This window comes from Malania oleifera, chromosome 13 (genome assembly GCF_029873635.1).
Source record: "Malania oleifera isolate guangnan ecotype guangnan chromosome 13, ASM2987363v1, whole genome shotgun sequence".
Lineage (NCBI taxonomy): Eukaryota > Viridiplantae > Streptophyta > Magnoliopsida > Santalales > Ximeniaceae > Malania > Malania oleifera.
The window spans coordinates 14,181,663-14,209,428 of record NC_080429.1 but is presented as its reverse complement, the minus strand read 5'-3'; the positions used below and the strand labels follow the sequence as shown (position 1 = coordinate 14,209,428).

The 27,766-nt window shown below is 35.8% G+C and overlaps 1 protein-coding gene across 2 annotated transcripts; it reads left to right on the top strand.

Annotated features, from left to right (window-relative positions):
• Window positions 1-677: 677 nt before the first annotated feature.
• Window positions 678-6,585, top strand: LOC131146016 (serine/arginine-rich splicing factor RS41). Of its 2 annotated transcripts, XM_058095267.1 has the most exons (6): window positions 678-956; window positions 3,175-3,285; window positions 4,779-4,891; window positions 4,987-5,231; window positions 5,360-6,133; window positions 6,242-6,585. In XM_058095267.1, the coding sequence occupies exons 2-6, from the start codon at window positions 3,180-3,182 to the stop codon at window positions 6,276-6,278; spliced, it is 1,275 nt and encodes a 424-aa protein (XP_057951250.1). In that variant the 5' UTR covers window positions 678-956; window positions 3,175-3,179; the 3' UTR covers window positions 6,279-6,585. The 2 variants fall into 2 exon arrangements, with proteins under 2 accessions (XP_057951250.1, XP_057951251.1); XM_058095268.1 differs by lacking the exons at window positions 678-956; window positions 3,175-3,285 and adding an exon at window positions 4,290-4,581.
• The last annotated feature ends 21,181 nt before the right edge of the window (window positions 6,586-27,766 follow it).

Sequence of the window (27,766 nt, the reverse complement as noted above, 5' to 3'; positions counted from 1 at the left end):
TATTAAATATTATAGACCTTTTTCTACTTAAATATTACAGACCCGAATTAAATAATAATGAAGTATAATAAAAATGATTTTCAGGGTTTTCAAACTTTACTTCATGTACCATCAGAATATCTGCTAATATAAACCTGCACATGTATTAGATAGTCATTAAATATTTGAGTATTTATCATTATCAAAACTAGGATACGATTCATAGGGTCAACATATTTTTACCTCAATATTTTGTCATCAAAACATAACTAAATATACACACATGCACACACATATTAATTAATTTAAATATGTGCATATGGTGTTGTATCATAACTTTTTCAAAATTACCTCATTGCTGTGTTGATATTGTGTCATTCATTTGTTGGTGGAAGTGCTTTTTGGTTAATTGTGCTATGTCACCAATGCTAACCACCACCATCAGTGCCACAACTACTGCCATTGCAATTAACACAAATTTTGCCAAGAAAACAAGGGTTTCAATCTTTGATTTATGAAAAAAGAAATGATATATTTATTAGTATTGTAGCTTGTTTGATTATTGAGAAAAATAGATGAGCTTTTCAAAAAATGGAAATTTTTTTTAACAAGTTTGAAAGTTATTATAAAATTGAAATGAATTTATTGTAAAATTTAAAATTGGAATAGAATAAAATTTGTGACGGCAGCATCTGATTTGGGGAATCAGGGGAACTCAGATTCTGATCAGAATATTAATTTGACAATTTGGAAAAATAGTGATTCCTCCTTTCATTCTTACCATTATTTTTTAAAAGACCATTATAACCCTAATCAAATACCTTAATACCAAAATACTCTAAAATTAAACTACCTAAATCAGGACATAAGAAATGCCCTAGCATCTATCGGATCTCACTCGCTTCGCCTCTTTGCTTGGAGAAGAACATCTCGGCGGCTGCGGCGACACAACCTCTCCGGTGGCGTTTGGTTCTCCGGTGATCTCTCTCTCTCTCTCTCTCTCTCTCTCTCTCTCTCTCTCTCTCTCTCGTAAGTTTGAACCATGAGCTCTCTCCGTTGAGATCGTTCTCCCTCACGGCGGCACTGCCAGATCTGGAAGATTCCAGCACTGCCAGATCTGGAAGATTCCAGATCTGACGCGTCTGATTCTAGCGCTGCGTTTTCCGGCGCAGCTGCACATTCCATCGACCTCCGTAGCATCTCTCTCTCTCTCTCTCTCTCTCTCTCTCTCTCTCTCTCTCTCTCTCGTATTTTCTTTTTCACCCAGATTTGTCTTACTCTGATCCCGGCGCTGCTTCTTGTGCATGATCCAATTCGAATTTTTGGTCTGTATTTCCGTTAACCATGAAATATTCCTATTTTGCTGCTGTTTGTGCATATCTAGGGTTTTTTTAAAAAAAAAAAAAAATAAAAAAAAATATCTGGTCGTTTATATATGTTTATATGATTTGATTCACATATGGCTGATTGCTGATTTGATTTACATATGGCTGATTGCTGATTTGATTTACATATGCTTTTTATGCGGTTGTATGGTTGTATATATATTTGCTGATTTGATCTGATTGATTTAACAAGTTCACGATGGGTTAGGAGAAGAAAATAAGTTTATGAGAGAGTCCAAAAATTAGTATAAGTTTTGGGTTTTATGTGCTATTACACTTTTTTTTTTTTATCTGTTGAAGTTTTCTGGATTTTCCAAGAATCAACCATTGTTTGCCCATCCCTTCAATATTGACCTCATGGCCTGGGAGCACGTTTTGCTTCCTGTTGTATTCTTGTGTTCGCTTGTTATGTTGGAGACTCGTGTAAAAATGTGTTATACCCTCCTTTTTTCTTCTGTGAATCACTCTCTCTCTCACTCCCTCTAGTGTCCATTCGTGGTAAAGGACATACAGACATTGACCAGCACAGTAAACCTTGCGCAGATTGTGAAAGATTTATATATACTTATATACTTCAACTCATGCAGTGGGAGAATTTAAATTATAAGGCTGCAATTCTTAGCAAAAAATAACATTTTAAAAAGGGTAAGAAAGAAATATACCAAAGATGTTCTGGTATGTTATCCCTCAATCTTGATCAGGAGCCTTTCTTTAGGGTTTGTTTGGATCAAGAATTTTGATTGGGAAAATAAAAGGGACGGAAAATAGGAAAGGAACTCATTGCCCATTATATTTTCTCTCTATACTAAAAATGAAACTTTGTTTAGTATTATTAAAAATTAAGAAGAATTAAATGTTAATGTTGCGTTAAATTAAACTTTTGTTCAATGATTTAACATATTTTTTGTTTTCTTTTTCATTTTCCTTAATAACCAAACATAAAAAAGTAGACTCCTCATGTTTTTCTTTCTTTTCCCTAATGTTTTTTCAAGTTCCATATGGAGCCTTAAAGTTCTGAAAGATCAGTCAGTGTTCATTTTAAGGGGAAAGAATATGTTAATATTGAAAGAATGAATGATTTTCTTGTTGCATTATTATAATATATAATTTTTTTTTTTTTATGAATGCTTGGGTCCTCCTTTGTATCTTTCTTAGTTAAAAAGTACTTCTTAATGTAAAATGGATGAGATAATTAGCATGAGTTGCACTCAAATTTAAATATTATTAGCCATGCTGCAGAAAATTTCAATTATCTGGACGAGATGCTCAGCAAAAATACAGTTAAGAAAAAGAAAAATACAGTTGGCTGGTTGAATTACAAGTTGAGTTGAATGCTAATACAGTTGTGTTGACCTGCTATTTTTAAACGTTAGTAAAGAAGGGTAAGAAAGAAATACATTAGATATGTTCTGATATGTTATTGCTCAGTCTTGATTAAAATCCTCTTTTTTGAAGTTCCAAAACATCTATTTGGTGTTTGAGCCATTTAAGGGGAAAGAATATGTTGATCTTGAAGGATGGATGATTCCTGTTGAATTAGTTTAACATAGAAGAGTGATTGGATGATTCATGCTGTATTATTTTAATACAGAAGACTTAAAATTTTTATGCAGGTTTTCCCCTTCTGCCTTTTTCAGTTAAAAGATGCTTATCTTGAATTTCTTGATACATGTTTCATCTTTAATTGGAATACTCCCTCACCAACTTGTCAAATATTGATGCTTGTCTTTTTTGTGCCAACATGAAGCTTGATTTCAATTCTTTTTTCCAGCTTCTAAGGTTTAGTGAGCATCCTCTCTTTGTTTTCCAGGCAAAATGAGGCCCATTTTCTGTGGGAATTTTGAGTATGATGCACGGCAGTCTGATCTGGAACGACTTTTCAGAAGATATGGAAGAGTTGATAGAGTAGATATGAAGTCTGGTAATTTGATTTCTCAACTTATTTTTGTTCTTTTCTTTGATAAATGATGCTTTTTGAAAACTTTCATTTCCTAACCCTGTTTGTTGCTGCTTTTATCTGCAGTCTCATTGTTTTTCCTGTTTTCTAGACAACCTCATCCTTTTCTAAACATTATACTTGAATTAGGATGATGAGAAGTGACACTGTTGGAGGCGAAAATTTTCACAAATAATGTTTCAATTATTGAATCCTTTTGGGAAAACAGAAATTAAGTTGGGTTTTACGTGAATTATAAGTATGATTTTTACTTTTAATAGTGAGGTTGATGGACAAAAAAGATTTTGAAGCTGGTGTGGTACTATTGGTTTTATGCAACTGAGGTTTAGGCATGCTTAACACTACTACCTTGGCATCTATTCCAAGGGCATGTAGCTCTATTGCCAAGGAGAGGCTGGTGTGAACTGAGACTTTGGAGGTACTGCATTGGAGATTTTGAGGATAGGGCTGGGCTTGTTTTTCTTATGCATCAGGTGCCGGTGTTAACACCCTTGCATGATCCTGCGCATGTATGTAATAGGCCGAGTATTGTCAAGTCCTCCACAATCAGATTCTTTAAATTATTAACATGATAAATTCATTGGTTTACCTGATCGAGGTTTGCTCATAAGATAAAATAAAACTAATTGTGTGTGCATGTTATCTGTAACATTCTTTAGCGTCTAAAAGTTATTTTCAAAAATTAATTGCACATATCACTACAAGGGTGGTGGGTCCGACAGCAGCATTCAAATCTGGCATAGGGTGGATCCCTTCTCTTAACCCGAAAGCTCTTCTTGCACCGATTTCTTGGCAGCATTGGTGAATCATCATCAACTAAGCATCCCTGAATCTACATTCCTCGCATGTTGAGCTCTAGTGGGGGTTTAGGAAATGTTTTAAGAAGAATAAGAGAATATTTTTTGAAGTGTAAGGCCCCCATACTCAACAGTTTCTTTGACGCAGGATTATCTTGGAATATCCATATTCTTCCTGGCTGATGGATGGGCTCTTATGCATTCTGCCTGTGACGAGCTTCCTCTTGTTTCCAAGAGAGTCACTGAATCGCAATGGAACCACCTACATTTTCCACAGACACCATTGCCATTCATTCCTCATGAATTTCGCCCAGCCTTTAATTTCCGACATGTTTCAAGATAGAAACCATGCCGACCTCACAGCTGGCTCAGAATAGATGGAGGACTTTCTTTTCATTCACCTACCATGAGACATCCTCTTTTGCGTTGTTGTTCCTTGACATCATTTAGTACAACACACAAGGTCTGTTACTGATTTTACTGGTCACTTAGTTTCTAGATTTAACAGAGGTGGCCATTTTATTTTCCCAAAATTTTGAGGGAAGTGTGGTAGATGACCATTTTTGAATAAAAAAAATTCCCTCTCTCCATACAGGGTGGTGGTATATTTAATTTTTTTTTAAAATCTTTTATTTAGCTTTTTTTAACATTTTGGTGTAGGATTTGCTTTTGTTTATATGGAGGATGAGAGAGATGCTGAGGATGCAATTCGAGGACTTGATCGAATAGAATTTGGTAGAAAGGGACGCCGACTTCGTGTTGAGTGGACCAAGGTAGTGACTTGTGGCTCTGAAGTTTTATTGTTCAACTGAGTGTAGTTTAATTAAGTATTGCATCTGATGAAGGTTTTTTGTAATTCTCATTACAGCAAGAACGTGGTATCAGAAGGCCTGGGGTTTCAGTAGGGGGTTCGAGAAGATCTGCTAATTTGAGACCTTCAAAGACATTGTTTGTTATTAATTTCGATCCATATCGTACTAGACCGAGGGACTTGGAGCGGCACTTTGATCCTTATGGGAGAATAGCAAATGTAAGGATCAGAAGGAATTTTGCATTCATTCAGTATGAAACGCAAGAGGATGCTACCAAAGCCCTGGAATCTACACACATGAGGTCAGTTCTGCATCTTTTGGTTTTTTGATTTGCATGAATGTGTTTACTCTTGTGAGAGGTTTGGATGATTCCAACTTTTATTGGTTTTCTGATTATTATTTAATTTTATTTACCATATTGATGTACAGCAAGTTGATGGATCGAGTTATTTCAGTGGAATATGCAATACGAGATGATGATGAACGAAGAAATGGGTATAGCCCTGACAGACGAAGTCGCGATAGATCCCCAGAGCGGAGAAGCTATGACATGGGTCGGTCACCAAGTCCCTATAGAAGAGAGAGAGCTAGTCCTGATTATGGACATGGTCCAAGCAGAAGTCCTTATCGGAGAGAGAGGGATAGCCCTGATTATGGTCGTCGGTCCAGCCCAAGTCCCTATCGAAGAGAGAGAGCTAACTCTGATTATGGTCGTGGTCCCAGCGCCAGTCCCAGCCCTCATGGGAGAGAGAGGGCAAACCCAGATAATGGCCGTGGCCGTAGCCCTAGTCCTCGTAGAAGGGATGACCGTGGCCTCAGTCCTAGTCCTCGTAGAAAGGATGACCGTGACCTCAGCCCTAGTCCTCGTAGGAGGGATGACCGTGGTCTCAGCCCTAGTCCTCGTAGAAGGGATGAGCGTGGCCTCAGCCCTAGTCCTCGTAGAAGGGATAACCATGGCCTCAGCCCTAGTCCTCGAAGTAGAAGGGATGACCGTGACATCAGCCCAAGTCCTCGTAGAAGGGATGTGCATGACCTCAGCCCCAGTCCTCGTGGAAAGGATGTTCGTGACTTCAGCCGCAGTCCTCGTAGGCATGAGAGGACTAGCCCTGATTATGATCGGGATGCCAGCCCAAATTTGAAGGCTGATCTGAAGGATAGCCCTTATGGTGCTGATGAAAGCCCTGTTCCTGAGAGAGATCACAGGTAATTGCATTTGTTACATATTCAGCTGCTAAAGTTGTTTCCCTTTGATGTGTGTGAGTGATTCTTGATATTGATATTACATGTCACTAAATTTTACTGATGGTGCAGTCGTTCGCCCCGTGCATGGGAAAGGTCTCGATCTTAATGAACATCACCCTGCAGGCATTTTCCATGCAGCAGCTGCTGGATTTGAATGTTGACCTTCCTGTACGCTTGCGACAGTGTGTAGTCAATGCTAGTTCATAATTTTTTTTTTTTTTAGTTCTCTAGTGATTTGAATTCCTCAACTGGATATTGAGCTTGTTATTTTGCCTTTCCTCCCTACAGTACTCCTTGATTAGAGCTTTATTATTATATTTTTTTTTCCGTTTTTATCTGAAACAGGAATTTGGCCCTTGTGTAACTGGACATGTAACTTGAATGCTTCACAAGAATTCTGCTGTTTGCCTTAATTTGTTTCTGTGTTTACTCCCAAGTGTTTCAACCACTTGAAGTGAGGATGGAGAAAAAATTGTTGTTTTTGTGACACTAGAATACCTAATAACTTCAGTATACACAATTTGACTGATGTTAGATGCTTTTATCCTTTTGGCGCAATGATCCATCTCAAATAGGGATGTGTATACAAATTATGCCAGTGTGTTGGATGAGTACAATGTTATGGTAGGTTTACTTAGCAAGGTCTTAGTTAAGTCTGCGTTTTATATAGAGTAGTGTGTTTTTTCTATTTTAATTGTTGTTTCTCCCCATATCATGCAAGGCCTTTCCATTTTCCTCTTGTTCTATTCCTCTGTGCTCACGTTCTCCAATCCCTCATTTAAAGATAAAGACGACTCAAATTGCAAAATTATTTAGCAGCAGCATTATATTTTAAGAGGTCATATTGAAGTTGAAGGCTCAGAGAAGAGAACTGGCCGAAGGCCCGTCAAGTCACTGCTACAAAACAATCAACTCTGATTGCCGCTTGGTAGAGTGAGAGAGGAAGAAAAGAGGGAGGACAATGGATGGAAACTAATTTCTGGTCTCCCTCAAAATTAATCCTTTATTATCTTTGGTTAAGTGGAAGGAAAGATCAAATATTAAAATAAAATTAATAAAGATTATTAAAAGTTTTCAAGACAGCTAAATACTATAGAAAGAAAAGGTAAAGAGGTTGATATTGTACAAAGTTTATGATTTAACTTTCTTTAGTAACTAAATATGAAAAATGGAATTACTTATATATATATATATATATAATATATATAGTGTTTTGGCAAAAATTTGAAATGAATCCTAGTTCAGGCAAGGGAAATGAATAGAAAGAGACTGTCATTGAAATGAGACAATAGTCACTTTAATTTTGTTTTATTGAACCCCCTTTTCGTCTCTTGCACCTTCCTTGTGCCATTTCCTTTCTTCCGACCAAAATGAGTCCAAATTTTGCCCGTACGTTGATTTGTGTGACTTGTGCAAGTCTTCAAGATCAAGTTCAATTCTTCCTCCTTCGAAGTAGGTAGGCAGTAGTACAGATTTTAACCTATTTGGGTTTGCACCGACATGCATGCATGCATGAATGAATGAAGAGCTTAACATGGGCCAGCTTGCTCGTCGTATGATGATGATGATGATGATGTTCACCATGCTTTTATTGTGTATGAACTGGCTACTTCCACTGCAGAATTTGCGGGCATATAATATACAGCTAGAAATGAGAATTCCGATTACAACAAAACAACACTCAATTATCTGTCTCTGGTCAGTTTTTCGTCACTGCCCATTACTATTGCTTGTTTTGCTTTCTAATTGTATTTATTTCCATTTATATATATATATATATATATATATATATATATATATATATATATTTATATATGTATGCTTCTCGTTGTCCAAATCCCATGGATCCATGGCAGCCTGGCAGGGGCAACCATTTTCATTTGTCGCACTCTCTTGAGGATCTTCAATTCGAACCCATCTCTCGGTCCCATCACGCGGCTTTCACGCTCGTGTTCTTGTTCATTATCTATTATATATTTTTCTCTCTCAACATAATGAACCAGTTCAATTTGGATCTGCTGGTGCTGCCACCTCGTCTTCCTTCTGTTTTGAAGCTAAGAATATATATATATATTTATATCATATGAGCCGTCTGATATCATATTTCACTTTTTTTGTTTGAAATGTTCGAATTAATTTAATTTTGCCTTCGTGAGAAGGTAAAAGTCCTTTCTCTTTCCGGATCTTGTCATATCATATAACCTATATATTTATCTATTTAATATGATGAAAAATTTGGAGGCTTATGCAATATTTAAGCTGCTTGCTAGTTGCTAGCTAGCTACCTCTTCTCTTGCTCACGTACCCAAATTTAACAAACACTATTAATGCCATCATCCATGTCTACTTAATTCAATTGTCCGAATCTATTTGGACAAAATTTACAAGCTTAAACTTTCAATTTTGAATTTAAAGTTGTGTGGTATATTTAGACCCGTATGTTAATTAAAGTACTTTATTCAATTTTATATAAATTTTTGACGGTAAAACATACTAATCTCTCCTGAGGCCTTGAGATTTCAAAAACCTTAAAAACCGTCTCTGAGATCTAGCAAAAAGATACAAATCTTTCTCGAAGTTTTATGAATTTCACAAACCATCTCTTGACATTTGATCTTTGAGACACTAATTATAACTTCTTTTTCCCTATATCTTTTTGTCAACTATAAAGAAAAGTCAAATCTCAACAGAGGTTCGTAAGATTTTTAAAATCTTGTTCAAGGGATGTTATGCCTTTTTTGTCAAAAATCTCAAAGGGCTAAAAATTTTGAAATCTTAAAAGAGATCCATATCTTTTTATCAAAATTTAGAAAAAATTATTATCTATTGTCTTTATTTTAATTTATTTGTATTTTGAAAATACTAAAACAAAAACAAAGGAGCAACATTCGAATGCAGAAACTTAAGTACTTCCAAATACTCAAAACATTGCATGACAACAATGAAATTGGTTTGTGCACATGTCTTATCTAACTTCAAAACAAAGGAGGAAATACTCAACCACGCAAATCTCAGATTTTCAGATTATATATAATATAAGCATCATTATGCCCTACAACTTTCTTATGCCTAGATGATCTCCTCCTCGATCCTTTCACTAGCACCATAAATTTATTTTATTTTATTTTATTTCTGTACGTTCAACTTGTTTTGATAATTAACAATTAATCTATCTTTGAAAATGACAATTGAATTCTTTTCTATAATGAAACTTGACCCAAAAGGTTAATCTCTGCTCATCTTCCCTTCCCTCCCCGTTGTTTACAAGGTCGTATGTAGATTCTTTTTATATTTCGATGTCCTGACTTCTTCTTCTTCACCCATTAGATATAATATTAGAGTGATTAATTTTTAGAGAAAATTTTTATCATTGCTTCCATTATTTGTTTTAATTTTTTTTTTTTTTATATTTTGATCTCCATCTTTCGTCATCATTACGAATTTACTTTTTGTTTTATTTTATTTTATTTTCCATTCACGGAGGTCAACTTGTTTTGATAATTAATAATTAATTTATGTTTTATAGGGTTGAAAATGAAAATTGGATTCTTACTTGTACACGAGGGAACTTGGCCTAAAAGGCCAAGTCATGTGGGTGTTGACCTACTGTTATCCATAGGGTCGTCTTATATTTCAATTGGGGACATTCATAGTTCACTTCTTATTCACATGTGGACTCTCATAGAGATACTTGCTTTGATACCCCGTGGAAGAAAGGTTTAAAAAAGATTTGATGTTACTACCCATATCAACAAGATGCACATTTCTTTTCCAGAGCCTTCCTATGAGAATTCCACGGTTCAGCATGCTTGGCTTGGAGTAATCTTGAGATGGGTGACCTTCTGAGAAGTTTTCTCAGAAAACATGTGAGTGAGGACAAAACACACTAAAAGTGACACATGTTGGTCTGTGGGGCCAGTTATTAGTCCGATAAGGTTCGTCCCCCTTGTTTTCTGGTTCAGGTGGAGGAGGAGAGACACAGTGCTCCCTGACAGATCCAGGTTGGGGTTACAATTTGGTATTAGAGCCTAGGTTGTTAGGTTATGTAGACTATAGAGTACAACAGAAAACAATACCAGAGTATAGGAAGAGATCTAGGAGAGAATGGAAATTGGGATAAATCAGAATTTTAGTGAGTTAATGTTGGGAAGTTAATGTGAGAATTTAGGGTTTTGTTTTGCGATTTGGAGACAGGAATTTTGGGATGGTTTCTATTTTTTTCTTGGGGTGATGATTCTAGGAAAACCATACTAAACTATCATCGATTTCTATTTCCAGATGGTAGGACTGAACCATAAATTAAAAATAAGTGGTAAGGAGATATCTTATTTAGACTAATGTAAGAATAATGTTTTGAAGTATAGATTCTAAAATTATTTTGTTGTTGTTGCAGGATGGATCCAGGAAATAATAGTGCTCATGCTAGCGGTGACGATGGTGCTGGGCCTTCTAGCAAGGGTGGCGGGGATTCTGATGCCGTTCTACGCAGTGTAGCTCAACAGGTTATGATTGAGATTGTGCGGAGCTCTAGAGAGCAGGGAGGCCCATCAACAAATCAGGGTTGTACTATCAAGAAGTTTACTAAAATGAATCCTCCGACATTCTCGAGGGGGGGGGGGGAGCTGACCCTGCAGTTGTTGACAATTGGGTGCAAGAGATGGAGAAATATTGATGGTACTCCACTGTACGGATGAAAAAAGGGTTCTTTATGCTACTTATAAATTGACAGGGGAGGCCAAGAGATGGTGGACAACTACGAGGTTATTGGAGGAGCAGAGACGTGTACCAGTGGCTATGAACTGGTGCTGATTTAAAGAAATTTTCTTTGATTGTTATTTTCTTGCCACCATCAGAGAGGCTAAGGTAACAGAATTTCTGAAATTGACTCAAGAAAATCTCATGGTTCAAAAATATGCGGCGAAGTTCATTGAGCTGTCATGCTTTGCCCCCTACATTGTCCTAGATGAGGTTAAAAAGGCAAGGATGTTTGAGAGGGGCTTGAGGCAGGATATCTACAAGTAGGTGGCAGTCCTAAAAGTGCAAGATTTCTCCAAATTGGTTGACAGGGCCACAATAGTAGAGGAGAGTGAACAAAAAGATGTGGGAGCACTTGTAAAGACCTAGAAAAATAATAGTAATTAAATAAAGAGAAAAGGAAAATTTAAAGGAGATAAAGTAAGGTTCGTCGATGAATGCCCTGGCTTCGTCGATGAATGCCCTGGCTTCGTCGACGAACTCCCTCATACGATTCGTGGACGAGGTTTAGTGCCTCGTCAATGAAGAGATACTGAGAGAGGGACATGCAGACCATTTGGCTCATTGACGAACTCATTACCTTCATCGACGAACTCCCTTCTTCGGTTCGTCGAGGAGTACACGTGGCTCGTCGATGAAGCCACATGGCTAGCCATCTATATAAGCGCAAAAATCATATTTTTGATGGGAAATTTAGCTGCTTCTCTCTCTCTCTCTCAAGAATTCAGTTTCTCTCACTTCGGCCTCGGTTCAGCCACCCGAACCTGTCCACGGGCACTTGAATTTCAAAAGCACCTTTTTGCTCATGTATCTGTTTGGGCGACTGAACCACAGGTTAAGCGCCCGAAACTCTCGAGTTGTCCTAATTTTTACTGTGATTATTTTTAGTTAAACAGAGTTAATTTTCTTAAACGTTTTTGAAAAAAATTTAATAATTCCTTGTGTATCCCCAACAGTTATAATTTTAATCATCTCTATATATAGGGGCTCATTTGCTTGGATTAGCATCTAATTAGCACATTGATTAAGCAAAAAATTTCTGAAATTTCTTAAGCCCCATTTCTTCTTACAAACCCTATATACTCATATACTACAATTCCTTTGAGAAATCAAACCTTGTGAGTGTTTATTCATTATTATAGTGTGCTAAAAACCTTCATTGGTTTATTGCATATTTGATTTTCTGATTGAGGGTTTAGCTAGGTTTTTTTACCGATTTTATTTAATAAATCTGTGTGTGGGAAAAACCTTATAGCTAAGTGAGTCTTTACATTATTATTGTAAGACACATTGAGCTTGTATTTTTGTGTGTGCAAAAATATTTTCTACAAGCTCATCTTTGAATATCTCTTTGTGCTTTGATATTGAGAAAATATTTTTTGAGATATTCTCATTACTCTTGGTACAAATCTTTGAAACTCTAACCTGTGATTGAGATTTTCATCTTTACATAGTTTCATAGATTAGCTTGTTGATATACTCTTGTGCTTGAATTGAGATAGTTATTACCTTGAGTGTTGTTTGCACATATACACCATTGAGTTTATAGTTCTTACATTATTGGTGTGCATTGATTGATACTAGTACAAATATGCTTAGTTGAGAAGCTTATATTTTGTACACATCTTGTATTGTATTTCATTGATTTTATTCTAGGCATGGGCCTGAAAAGGGAAACTTGCCTTATGAAAAGTCCCGGATTGGCTTAGACCCAGTTAGGAAAGCTAGGTGCATCATCCTGGTAAGGTATTGTATTCGGTGTCGCTCCACCCGTGTAGTGAACCTTAGTGGAATTCTTGTGCTTGTAAGCAAAGGCAATGACGTAGGCAGCATTGGCCAAACCCCGATATCATATTCGATGTCACTTTTAAATTTCCTGCACTATATTATGCTTTATGCTTGGTTTAATTTCCTTATTGAATATATTGCATATCTGATTGACACGGTATTGCATTTGGTTGAGAAATACTGGAATTGTGTTGCATATACTGAAATTGATTAATATACCATATCTCCAGCATCTTACATACTTAGACTGGGCCTAGGTTGCGTAATACTTTTCCTAGATTGGTTAACCAAGGAAGAAATTTTTAAATCTCCAATTCACCCCCTTCTTAGGATTGCACCAAAGTCAACAACTGGTATCAGAGCCTTGTTACCTAGACTTAATCGTTAGTTTGTAAAAAGATCATGATAACTTGTGTTAGTACATCCCCATCTTGTGAGGGAAGGTTATCTACGAACCCTCCAATGTTTTACAGTGAAAATTTCGTCGAATGGAAATTAAGTATGACCATATTTGTTAAAGCTTTGAATTGGAGGTTTTGGAGGATTATTACCTAGGGAAATATTGTGTCTGTAAAAATCATTGATTGTGTTGAAGCTCTCAAATAAAAAAAATGAGTTGAATGATAATGACATGAACTCAATAAAGATAAATTTTGATGCCATGAACACTTTGCTGCATGCTTTAGATTCTAACATTCTTCATGTAGTTATGGCATGTCATAATGCTAAAGAAATATGGAAGGAACTTCAAAAGAAGTATGGTGAAGTTAAGTAAGAAAAGTGCATCACCTCAAGCAAGTCAAGCTCAAAGGATAATGGAGGAAATAACCAGTGCTTTATAGCCTTAACCGACGAAGAGGTAAATTCGTCTCCCTCCACCTCATTAAATGATTCATGCAATGATTGTATTAAACGTGATGATACTTCTAGTAGTGATTATGTTGACCTTATAGGCCACACTCAGTTTTGATAATGACAAATACCTATTGTATTTGATGCATGCTTGAGGTTATGTGCATGTATTCTAATTGGCAGATCATAATGATAGCACAAAGAGGAATTGAAGCTGAAGACCCAATATATGTTGTATTCTATTTCTTAATTTCATTTTTATTTAAAGGGTCTGTAATAGTAAATAGGGCGTGGCTTGTAATAATCATACGCACCACCTACATGATACAATAAGTAAGCTCAAACTAAAAAGAACCTAGAAATAACCCTAGGACACTCACTCATGCATATATATATATATATATATATATATATATATATATATATATATGTATGATCATTTGAATAGGGTGATTGCATGCTTAAACAGGACCAAAATGTACAAAATATGCATGTTCGGTCGACCGTACTTGTTAGTACAAAATCCTCCTGGTCAACCGAACTGGTGCTGGGTCAACAGTTTGACCACGCCTTGGTCGACCAAACTTGCCCAGTTCATTTTCACTTGGTCGACCGAACTCCTTAGGAGTCAACATATTGACCATCTAGTTAACCGTGCCTAAAATGCATAGCAACGCCCTGGTCGACCAAGTTCCCACGTCAACGGTCTGGTCGATTGAACTATCTAGTTCAAATGGTTCCCGGTTGACTGAACCGCACTAAATGAAAAAATCGCCCTTGGACTTCCATGTTCGGTTGACCGAACTTATAGTTCAATTAATGCCCATTCGACCGAACTTAAAGCAACTCGGTCAACCGAACTTCCTTTGGTTGACCAGTGCTCTTGGGTTGCCCCAAATATTTTACCGCTGTTAATATTTTTAAATGGGGTTAATTTAATTAAATAATATTAAAACTTTTATGATAATTCCATATGTGTCCTTTACGACCATAATCAGGGGAAAGTCTATATATACCCCTTCATTTGGAATGATTAGCCACAAGATTAACAAACTTGATTTGTGAATTTTCTCTCAATTCCAAAATTTCTATTACTTACTTCTAAGCTCCCTACACTCATTCTTACCTTGCCATATTGCCAAAAATCATTGTGTAAGTTTGATTTGAGTGTTGTTGTTCTATAAGGTTTGCTCTCTCAAGATTGTGCTTGTTTGAAATTGTCTTACTTGAGAGCAAAACCTCAAGTGTTCTTAGGGGACTTTATTAATAAGTCTTTCCTAAGAAGACTTCGTTTGAACTTTTGAGTATTGCATAAGCATTGCAATATCTTAAGAAGTTCATATTTGATTTTGGTTGCTTAAATACTTTTAAATCATTTTCAAATATCTATTGTGTTTCATTTTGAGAAATCTTTGAAGAGTTATTTGATTATGTGTTAAAGATCTTTGTTGCAATATTCCTTGAGTGATATTATTTTTGAACATAAAGATCAAACTCATTTTTGCAAATAAAATCTATACATTTCTTGATGCTTATGTATTGAGAAATATCATTTGTTGAGATATCTGAAGTGTTGCTAATATCTTTATTTGAGCATTTAGATTAAATACATATTTTGTGATACAAAGATCATATTGTTTGCATTCTCACGCAGTGATTACATCGCTCATATAACTATTTGAGAGTAGACATCTAAGACCACATTGAGCTTATTTCATTATATCATTTGGTGGTATATGTGATTGCTTAGATTGGGTACACATATGCTTTACACGAAAGCATAATTACTGTACCAATTTCATTGTTGTGAACATACTAAGTGTTTTTAGATGTGGCTTGAGGGGACGGTAATCCAGCCCGGTAAGGATTGGTTGTAAAGGTTGAGGTTAGCCCTGTACTAATTGACCTGATTTGTTTAGGTGCCACTCCACCCGTTTAAGTGAGCAAGTACAGTGGTAATCCTTGTGCTTGTTAGCCAAGGCGGGGACGTAGGCAATTTTCCAAACCTCGATAACATTTCTACGTGTCACTTTCCTTTACTACTTTCTAGTGCATGCGTAGTTAATTAAAATTGCTTTATTTAATTTCTAGTACATATTATAATTGATTTGCTTTATTTGCACTAGATTGACCATAGGGTTGTGAATATATTGCTGTTAGGATACTTACCTATGGCATAAATTTTAAAAGTATCAATTCACCCCCCTTCTTGGGATCACTGTAAAGCTAACATATTATTGTAGTGAATCCGATGATGATAGCATGCCAACTTATGAGGAACTCGCACTAGAATACATTAAAACTCATAAGTCTCTTGTTAAAGCACTTAAACACTATATTGTGTTGAAAAATAGGAATGAGGAATAATTGAAAGAGCTTGAATAAAAAATTCCTGTTGAAAGGGAAAATGATTTCAAAATAAAAAATTTAGTAAACAAGAATGAAAAATTTGAAAAAGAGTTGAATGCCTTAAGATCTCAAATTTCAAGTGATAATAAAAAGGATCTTCTCAATTCAGAACTTGAGTGTAAAGCAAACACAATGTCCAATGAATTCATAAAATTACAAGGTGTTTGCAAAGGCTTGAAAGATTCAAAAACTCAAGGCTTAGAAATAAAAATTGAGGACCAACCAAAATCATTCATACATTTACTAGGAGCAAAGAAAACTTAGACAAGCTTCTAGGCTCACAAAAGATGACCTTAGATAAAGAAGGTATAGGGTTTAATGGAATTGAAAGAGGAAGAACCTATACATGGGATACTTTGTAAGAGAATCCAAATATTATGCTAGTACCTCTTTCAGTTTGTATACTTACACCACATACGTCTTGTGTAAAAAGAAGAGGCACATAAAATTTGATTGCCCGTTTAAAAGGAGAGGTGTAAAATGCAAATAGGTCTGGAGAGTCAAAGTTCCACCTAGTCCTAACCCATCAAGACTCAAAGATAGAAAAATGGTATGAGTTGTAAAGAAAGGGAACTCATTAGGACTTAAGGAGGAACGGATTTCAATCGGAGTTACACAAATGCTTTTCTTAGGTTCCAGGCTTTGGGGGAGTGATGTCTATTGGCCTACGAACTAGTTTGTCCCTAAAATGTCAAATCTTAGCATATTCATTCCACCTTTGGTATAGTAAGATCATTTGAGAATCAAGCCAATGTGCAAATCCAAGTAGATAACCAATCTAAACTTAATGTATATATTCATTGGTTAAAATATGAAATCATTGGCTATAGCTTAATTAAAATCCACTTCCAAATGGACAAAAGCATCCTTACTTGCTATAAAATTCTTAATGCTTAATCCATGCTTGAATGTACATATCTTATGTTAAACACACTAAATCCATTGTGTAAGACTGAGCTTTAGGAAATGAATCATATTTTAAGCATCATCTAATCCTAAACTCACCTTGGAGCTTTAAAAGCCTAATAAAATTTTTGTCATCTCTCTAGGCTTAAGTACTATTGATCATAACTCCTTATTCATTTGGTACTTATTAGTAGACATCCCTCTTGAAATCAAAATTAGAGGCATTCACTAAAGAATTCAAGTTTTATTGTCAAATCAAGATATTTTCTTTGAACTTTAAATATAAAATCCTCTAATTTTAGATTATCTCTTCCATAGGAAATATTTACCATACCACAATCACATCAGGTAAAGACCCATCCTCTCACTGGTTCGTATCCTTGCTCCAAATTTGTGATCATATCTAAAGATACATTCCAATCACCAAAGAGCATCGATTACTAGTTATTCATATCCTCCACAATGCTCTTTGCCAGAATAAGTTAGGACATATTCTTTAGAATGCTTATCTTGTACAATGTCCTGCTACTACCAAAATACTCTTCTGAACATAATAAAGGTTAAAAATTTAAGAGTATTTATTTTAATTCGCTTAACCTGCTCTCAAACTTTATATAAAATCATTTAGAGCATCATCCTTGTGAATTAAGTTGAATGGCTAAATTGGTTGCCTAGGTCCTAATCTTGATGAATGCGTATATCTCAAAGTGATCTATGCACATGTAATTAATATCAAAAACCATTCCAACTAGTGCCTCTCACGCATTGAAAATCATAAAGAGGAAGAAGTATTCTTATGACCCTATAAAATATGTCATTGTGAATTTTTTAGTCCTTTAAGCCGAATGCATGTAAAGCCAAGCTCAAAACACTGAAAAATTTAAAAGTCCCTAGCTAAGGGTTACAAAATTAAGGTACAAGTTGAATATTTACTTAAGTTAGGGGGAGCATTACACTTTGTCTATAAAAATTAAAATGCTCTCAACTATTATTTATGCCTGAATTTTTATATAAGCACTACACTGAACTCATAGCTATTTTTTGTTACTATGTATATTCTTTGATGGATGGTTTAGTTTTATATAATTGTTGATTGCTATCTAATTGCATGCGTAGTCTAGAATGCCTCCTACATGGCTGATGCAGTGGATGTAAATTGCATGCTGGTAGTGGTTTATAGGTTCTTACATGCTTAAATTGAATTATAAATTACTTGTTTGAATCTATTAGGTACAGGTTTTATGGAAAATGTTTGATTTACAGACGCATGCTGCTGAAATTTCAACATGAATTTTCCCAAAATAAATCTTGTGCTAAAAATGATTATGATAAAATTAATGTTAAAATATTTTTGAAAGGATGAGTAAAAACTAATTGAAAATTAAATTTCATCCTTGCATAATCATCGAGAACATTTAGAGGAGCTAAGCTCCATCCCTAGAGAAAGGGCATAAAAGAACTTATATGCATCATCTTCAACATTATATCCAATACTTAAAGCTTAATAATATGATATGGACTGTTCTTGGTTCATGAGCATCATATTATGCTTTGATATCACTTCTCCTGATGCATGTATGATTTGTTGGGATAATTATATTGGTGGAATTTTTTTTAATCAATATCCAATATAGTTCATAAGAGACTTATACTACTAAGCATAATGAAATTTGTCTTTAACTAGTATAAGTAGTTCACTCTGTCTAAGCTTGAATTCAAATCGATAGGGGGATCATCTAAAATTAAATTATAGTGACCCAGAGAATTATGATATTTAAATAATGAAATTTTAAATAGGGTCTCGTCGACAAACACAGGAGATTTGTCTACAAGAGCACATGAGAGGCTTGTCGACGGGGACGTGTCTTGTCGATGAGAGGATACCGAGAGGAAGTTTTGGCAATTTTGAATTTCGTCAACGAGGGGGAGAGTTCGTCGACCAATTGCCTTCTTGACCTCTTCGACGAGGTGACGTGGCTCGTCGATGAAGGCCAGTGTATAAATAGCTCAAACTTCATTCTTTGGTTGAATTTCGATGCACCAAACCGTATCTCTCTCTTCCCTTCATTCCCCCTCCCTTCTCTTTAAGTTTCTGGGCCGGATTTACGTTAGTTCGATGATCTAAAGCCACCACGACACTCCTGGGGAAGTTCTCTGCATATCTGCTAGAGTGGATCGTTGGTGGGGCTAGTTTGAAATTCATCTCTGATTCAAGGTAAGGCTATTTATTCAAAATTTGGTCTTTCCATAGTTATAGGAAATTTTATTCACGAAGAAATACTAAAGTTTAGTTCCGAGAGTTGTCATTTTCAGGGTGTTGAACGGGAAACCCTATGGGTGCAGGACCAGTATATGTTGGGGGTTTCATTTCGAAAATCAGGTAATGGAATAAGCTAGAGCAATTATTTTTTCATGAAAATTATTATTAAATTATTAGAAGAATTATGTTTAGGAAAGCATGTATTATATTTGTATATTATTGATAAAATGCATATTTGGGAAAATACTGCTATTATATTGAAATATATGTATTAGTAAGAAATGTCAGAAAATATGATTTTAGAATAGAATGTATGGTTTTATTCAACATTGTGTGACATGAATATTATTTTATATGAAAAGTATTATGTTATGACAATTTTACGAATAAAGTATGTTTTCAGAAATGATGGAATGTTGCAGTACATTATGGTTTCAAAATACATGATAAACAAATTATTTATTTAGAATAATATCTATGAAATGTTCGGCGCAAGGCCATAATTGATAGCTGGTACAAGGCCGTGTATTATGTATGATTTCAGCGCAAGGTCGTATTTATGAAATGTTCGGCGTAAGACCGCAGATATGAAAGTAATCGGCGCAAGGTCGTATGTATTTATGCTATTACATAAAATGCTATTAATCTATTTACGTTAAACTATATTTATCATGTATTATATATTATCAGAATCCGGATGATAGTTCAGTTCAGTTACAGGAGCACGGTACCGTAGCTATACAGATCAGATTATTATGTTTAGATTTGTGCTAACCGCCCCTGCAAGTAGAGGGGGTGGGAGATGGATAGTCGATGTGACTTTCAGTGTAGAGTTGTATATGTCCACCTAAAAGTCCGAACCAGGGTGTGGTGGGCCCATTGTACGTACAGACATTTTTGACTCGGCAGTGGTCGACCAGCCATTGTCGGGTCCCGCCTTCAGGCTGCACAACTCGTCATGGTAGGTAATACATGACATCAGCTAGCTATACATCTTGGGTAAATTACAGTATTACCAATTATATCAGACTTTTCATGTACAGTATGATTTATTAGAAATTGCGAAAGTATATGCTTATTCAGATATGTTATGATGAATGTTTTCTAGTATATGAAATGTACTGTATATGTAATATAAGACCAAATATTCATGTTGCCACATAACTATATTTAGATTACGTTCCCTTATTGATAGGTGTCTCACCCCTAACATTAAATCATTTTCAGGAAACCCAGAAAGACCGGTGAATCGAGGCCGCCATTGAGATAGTGTGATACTACCCCACTAGGAGGGTAAGTTTTGATCTAGGAAGAGGAGATTAGTGTTGTGGGTTCCTAGATATGTATATACTTTTGTATTGTTGGAGATTGTATATAAACACAGTATTTTGGAATGTAGTTGACTCTGATATTATATATTTTATGGTTATGAGAATGTGATTTACATTTACTGCTACTTAGGTTTTTGCTGTGAATTTACAGATGTGTCCCCGTTACCCACGGGTTCGGGTAGACTATATTAATAGATATATTTTTCTATATGATAAGATAAGCAGGTCATTACATTGATACTCATCTTGTTCTGCTCACAAACTTTTGCTTAAATCAGTTCTTGAATTCTCTGTGACATGAGCTAAAATGTAGTGACTTTATTGAAAATCTTGAGTTGAATATCTTAATTGAAAAATATAATACTTAGCCACATGTTCCTTTTGCTATCATATGATCTTGCATTTGATTGATTATATCTTTAGGATCATTGTGGTTGTATTTTTTTGGTTACAGTTTGTGTGCTTAATTAACAAACCAGCAAAATGTTGCTTGTTTGCATGATCTATAAATTTTTTGGCAAGCAACCCCTAGTATCTCTTGACGACATCCAAAAGGGGTTATATAGTTATATATATACATATATATATATATATATAAATCTATTTACATATATTTTTATTATTTGGCAATAAATTATTTCAAATCAAAAGTCCTTTATATCTTGCCTTATTATTACATACATATATATATATTTTTTAAAAATTGCATAACTAGTTCGATAACTACACAACAAAATGCATACGAACTAGTTAGACTGTTTTATGCTCAAACCTTTTACCTGTTATCATATGCCGTATGTTTTAAAATCAAATCTTTTACGAGTCTTATGATATGACTTAAATTTTTATGGCTGTGGGTTTAATCATGTTTGTTATGTCATTTAAAATTTGAATAACCAGTTATATTGTTTGTGTGCTTAATTGCTATATTCTTCAAAAACCAGTTATATTTTACATGCCCTTTTTGCTGTTGCCAAAAGGGGGAGAACTTAGGCAAAATTGGGTACCTTAGGAAAATGTTTGAATTTTTCACATCTTTACATTTCCCTTATGCATATTGACCTGGGGAGCCTTTCAAGGCTGTACCCACTTTTGCATGTTGTATTTGTTATCATCTAAAAAGGGAAAAATATTGACCTTATAGGTTATACCCTATTTTGATTATGACAAATAATCAAGTATTTAATGTCTATCAAGTTTGTGTGCAGGTTCATATTAGCAAGATTATTTGATAGCATGAGAAGACTTGAAGAATAAAGACCTAGAAGATTCATTTGTTGTAATTTATATTATCTTCATTTCGGGTCTGTAATAGTAATATAGGAAAGGTCTGTAATAATGAATGCATATCATGCATGTAGGAACTACAAGCTTAAAGGCCTTAGAACGACCCTTGGTCTCTACACATCACTTAAAAATCGAGAGACCTTAGACAAAACTTCGGTTGACCGATGCTAGTTTTTTTAGGTTAAGTTAAAATGCCTAAATCTCGACTTAAAGGGCTAAATCACAAGGGTTTCAGCCGACCGAACTAGGCAAGTTAAATTGCCTTGGGCGACCGAACCATTGAGGGTTTAGCAAGCTAAAAACCCTCATTGGTTTATAACATATTTGATTTTCGGATTGAGGGTTTAGCTAGGTTTTTCCTCCGATTTTATTTAGTAAATTTGTGTGTGGGAAAAACTTTATAGCTAAGTGAGTCTTTGCATTATTATTGTAAGGCACATTAAGCTTGTATTTTTGTGTGTGCAAAAATATTTTTTACAAGCTTATCTTTGAATATCTCTTTATGCTTTGATATTGAGAAAATATTTTTTGAGATATTCTCATTACTCTTGGTACAAATCTTTGAAACTCTAAACTGTGATTGAGATTTTCATCTTTACATAGTTTCATAGATTAGCTTGTTGATACACTCTTGTACTTAAATTGAGATACTTATTACCTTGAGTGTTGTTTGCACAAATACACCATTGAGCTTATAGTTCTTACATTATTGGTGTGCATTGATTGATACTAGTACAAATATGCTTAGTTGAGAAGCATATATTTTGTACACATCTTGTATTGTATTTCATTGATTGTATTCCAAGCGTGGGCCTGAAGAAGGAAACTTGCCCTGTGAAAAGTCCTAAATTGGCTTAGACCTGGTTAGGAAAGCTAGGTGCACCATCGTGGTAAGGTGTTGTATTCGGTGTTGCTCCATCCATGAAGAGAGCCTTAGTAGAATCCTTGTGCTTGTAAGCCAAGGCGGGGACATAGGCAGTATTGGCCAAACCCCGATATCATATTCGGTGTCACTTTTACATTTCCTGCACTATATTTTGCTTAATGCTTGATTTAATTTCCTTACTGAATATACTGCATATCTGATTGACACAGTATTGCATTTGGTTGTGAAATACTGGAATTGTGTTGCATATAGTGAAATTGATTAATATACCATATCTTTAGTATCTTACATACTTAGACTGCCCCTAGGCTGCGTAATACTGTTGCTAGATTGGTTGACCTAGGAAGAAATTTTTAAATCTCCAATTCACCCCCCTCTTGGGATTGCACCAAAGTCAACATATGTGAATTTCCCTGTGTCTCTCACTATCTGAATGTCTTTGTGGGAATTTCTCACTTTGTGTTTCACTCATTTCAGAAGTCTCTATATATAAGCTTTTGAGGAATGATTAAATTAAATTTTGATTGATTGATCAATTTTGATTGCCCAAATGTCCTTTTAAAAATAGAAGATTAATTTATCAATTAGAAATTTAATTTGAAATATCCCAATGTCAATTACATTTATTTTCTAATTTTTAGCACATGTTTAACCTTTTTTTTTTTTCCTTTTCTTATAGGTTTTAAAATTACTGCAGATTGAAGACTGCTAGCCCACTTCCATTCATCTCCTTTTTTTCTGTTTTTTTATTCATTTTATGTACAACTTATTCCCTTTTATTTTCATTTTCCTTTTATATATATATATATATATATATATATATATTGTATTTTGTATTTTATGAAATAAACATTCTATTCATTTTGTTTTGGTTAGATAAGGCCTCGAATAATTTGGGGTGTCTACACCTATATAATAAAGTGTTGGGCAAAGTGTTGAATGCCAATGTGCATCGAAAACCACAAATTGAATCGGAACGTGCAATGCAACAATCAACGATGAAAAATGCAAAACAAATCAATCACAAAGAGAATAAAGGAAAGAAAATAATCAAAGGCACATGAATTTACGTGCTTCGACAATGTGCCCACATCCACGGGAGCAAGCAGCTGATTTTCACTATCAATCCCCAAAGCTTTCATCAGGGGTTACAAAATATTGTTTATATTCTAACCCTATATGTACAAGAGGCTTAGAAACTATCTAAAATAATTATGTAGTAAATCCCAAAGGAAAATCCTCCAAATCCCCTAATATACTAATCTTTTCAATTCAAAATCCATGTTTAGCGCCAAACAATACCGTCAACGGTTTTAGCACAACTGTTGACAATTATCTCTTGAGGGTGAACCATCGATCATATTGTCGACCAAATAGTCAACGGTTTCTTCATGCAAGCCAGCTTCTTTGTTCGTTGCTTCACCATGCTTTCTTAATTGTCAATCGGGTCAACCGGTTCAAGGAAGGGGGCTTGGTCAACGAACTAGGTCACGTGTCAGCTTTGAGTGGAGACACAGCCCTTGCATTTATACATGTCTGATTCAATTACTAGCAAGGGTGGTGATGTCAGGACGACATCACCTAGCCACGTGTTGACAACCGCAAGGATGGAGGGTGATGGAGTCAAATCAGTGACGTGGCGCGATTCGTACTGTCTTGAGAAAACACAGATCGGATGGTTAGGGATTGACCATGCCTTGTCAAAATGCGCGAATGAGGTTTTTCCATGTGTCATCCATCGATGGTGAAACGTGGTCTCGAAGCAAAACATATAAAAGATGATTTTTTTTTTCATTTTTTGTCCATTTTTGCATTCTATCTTCTCTCTCCTCTCTAGAACCTACTCTCTCTCTCTCTCTCTCTCTCTCTCTCTCTCTCTCTCTCTCTCTCTCACTATGCTTGCAAATACCCTGAAAACTCTAGCTCTCTTCACACCCTTTCTCTATTTGAACCTACGAACACCCTCTGTAAACCCTAGCCTCTCTTTTCTCTCAATCTATTTCTCTCTCCTTATCCGCGTACAACTCCTTGAAAACCCTAACTCCTTTCTCTTTCTCTTTCTAAAACTATGAACACCCTCTGTAAACCCTAGCCTCTCTTCTCTCTCATTTCCCCTCTAAACCCGCGAACACCCTAAAGGACCCTCACCCTTTCTCTTTCTAGAGCCACTAACACCCTATGGAAACCATAACTATCCCTATCCTAGTTCAAAATCCTCACCCCAAATCCCTTCCTCTCTTTACTTCCTAACAAAGACCCATGGGGTCTTCTGGCTCTTCTTGCGGTGGCTCGATCTAGGGACCCACGAGGGACTTGATCTGGGTCTTGCGATGATTATGTGTCCAGTGGAGTGGACACAAACCCAAAGTTAATTGCTTTTTGCGATTGTGTTTTGCTACTTGGATTCTGTGAATGTGCGTGTGCTTTTTGTGATGCTGTGATGTTTATGTTTTGAGTGCTGGATTGGTTTTGAGCTTGATGGTCCTTGTGTGTGTTTTAGTTTTGGATATGATAATTCGTGTGATTGATTTGGTTAGGGATCTGATGACTCTTGGGTTGGGATGAACTCTGGTGAGACGAGTTAACTCGTCCAAACCCTGATGAGTCAATCCTGGGTTGGCTCAAACGAGTCAGCCCTTTGGGTTTTGTAGGCTCAGGTGAGTTCAGGTTGGGTTTGAGCTTGACATGGACCTTTGTTTTTAAAACGATGTGGGCCTTGGTTTGGTTTTAAAATAGGGTTTGGGCTTTTGTTTAAAAATGATATGGGGCATGGATTGTTTTAAATAGTTTTAGGCCTGGGTTATTTCAAATGGTGTTGGGCTTGGGTTGTTTTAAATGGTGTTGGGCCTGGGTTGTTTTAAATGGGTTTGGGCTTGGGTTATTTTGAATGGTGTAGGGCTTGGATTGTTTTAAATGGTGTTGGGCCTGGAGTTTTAAACGGTGTAGGGCCTGAATTGTTTTAAATGGTGTTGGGCCTGGGTTATTTTGAAAGGGTTTGGGCCTAGGTTATTTTAGATGGTGTTGGGCCTTCGTTGTTTTAAATGGCGTGGGTCCTCGATTGTTTTAAATGGTGTTGGGCCTGATTTTTAAATGGAATGTTGGGCCTGGGGTTATGAGTTCAGTATGGGTTTGTGGGGGTCTGTGGACTTGGGTTCACTCTAGTTTAGGCTCATGGTTAGGTTCAAGGAGGTTCTCGGTTTAGGGCTTTACTGAGTTTTAGGCTATAGGTTTAGGTTTCATGGGTGTGGGTTCGGGTTCAGGTTCAAGTTTCAGAGCTCAATATGCTCAGGTTTGCGATAACCCAAGGTTTGGGTCTATGTTCTGGTTCAGGTTCAGGCTCAAGTTCACACTTTCAACATATGCACCAATAGTTCATTATTACATATTAGAATAGGGAAGGAAAAGTCAATCTTACTGACGATATTCCACTCCTCTAGTCTTCTTTTCCTTTCTTTTGAGTTTGTCTTGGGGTAGCTTTTCGAGTTTGTTCTGGAGTAGCCTTCTGGACAGGGAGGTCTGTCTTTATGTGTTGAACAGAGGCTCTAAAGTGTGCGCTCTCTGAGTGTGGATGGTCAAGCACTAGTGGGTGTGCCTTATGAGGAGAGGACTTCAACCTTCTGGGGTCTTTTTGGGTTTTTCTACTTAGACACTCTTCTTCAAAATTTTCTCATGCTGCTTCTCTGAACTTTCACTCTTAATTCTCTACGTATTCCTCCATTCTTCTCTGTATCTTGGTCTATGCGAGACTCCTCTATTTATAGGGTCAGTCCTAGGTCAATTTAGGCAGATTCTGGTCTTTCCTTTCTTCATTCTTTCCTTCTAAGCAACAATCTTAATGCTGGCTTTCCTTCTTACAGCAATGTAATCCCCTTTGTGAATTTATGTGTAATCCCAAGAGGGGGGTGAATTGGGTATTTAAAAAATATTTTCGGTCTCTTAATTCCTAATTTGAAAATCAGCTATACAAGCACAAGTTTGAAGATACACAGATTTCAGTATTACACAATCCTAATAAATACAAGCTTTGGATATCTCAAACAATTCAGTATTACCCAATCAATCTCATGTCCAAGAAATATTTAAGATATGCAAAATAGAAAAATATTAAATAAATAACCAAACGCAAATGAAAATAAAAAGAGATAAGGTAAGAGAGAAGCAAACACAAAATTTTTATGAGGTTCGGCCAGACCTGACCTACGTCCTCGCCTTGGGCAGAATACCCAAGGATTTCACTAATAAGCTCCTTAAACCTAGGCGGAGCTTCCCGTTACAAATCACTTCTTACAAGAGGCATAACTTTCTCCTTACAACCTGCTGCTTACAAGAGGCGTAGCTTCCTCGTTCCCAGTTCACAACCCGAACTGTCAATACAATAGATGAATAGAGTTTCTGAATACACTCAAAAGCTTCTCAACAAGCTAATGAGTATGGTGAAATCTTAAACAAACTCACAAGATAAAACTTGAAGCTCAAGAGTGAATATGTAATGTTTTTAATAAAATATTTGCAATAACGAATGTATGATCTTTGTAAAAATATATGTTAAGTTTGCTCCAAAGATCTAAACCCTATTCAATATTTCTCTAGAAAAGATTCCCCTAAATTATGTAATTTGTAGATTTTAGGGTTTGCTCTTAAATAGTTTTTGCAATGATAAAATATGATGAAATCTTTGAATAAAACATAAAAGTGAATGCTTTCAAAGATTTAAACTTTAGTAAAAACTTTTTCCCAAAACGATTTTTCAAACAAAGAATAGATGAAAAACTAGAGTTCTTCCTCTCAATAAAATTTTTAAATAAAATGAAGTAGGAGAGTAGAAAGACTTTAACGAGAAGATTGAATGCCAAAAAAAAAAAAAAGAACCTGTTTACCAAACCTCAAAACCAATGATGCTTGCAAAATATGAGTGAAAGCCCTTTGAACGTGAGAGTAGAAAACGCCCAAGAGTGTTTTAGTATGAGAGAATATTGGCAAAAGGTGAAAACATAGGTGTTAGGGTTGAAATATATAGGCATTCTCGGCATATGGACGCTCTCCAACCGTTGGATCATTAAAAAAGTAAGTTATTAAAAAAATCTACCCGTTAAGCACTGGAGCATCAGCCAGCCCTGACA

Bases quoted from the DNA above. Each gene is read 5' to 3' on its own strand.
- LOC131146016 (XM_058095267.1), top strand. From the start codon at position 3,180: ATGAGGCCCATTTTCTGTGGGAATTTTGAGTATGATGCACGGCAGTCT. The intron at 3,286-4,778 runs GTAATTTGATTT...ATTTTGGTGTAG, and splicing joins TAGAGTAGATATGAAGTCTG to GATTTGCTTTTGTTTATATG. The intron at 4,892-4,986 runs GTAGTGACTTGT...TTCTCATTACAG, and splicing joins TTCGTGTTGAGTGGACCAAG to CAAGAACGTGGTATCAGAAG.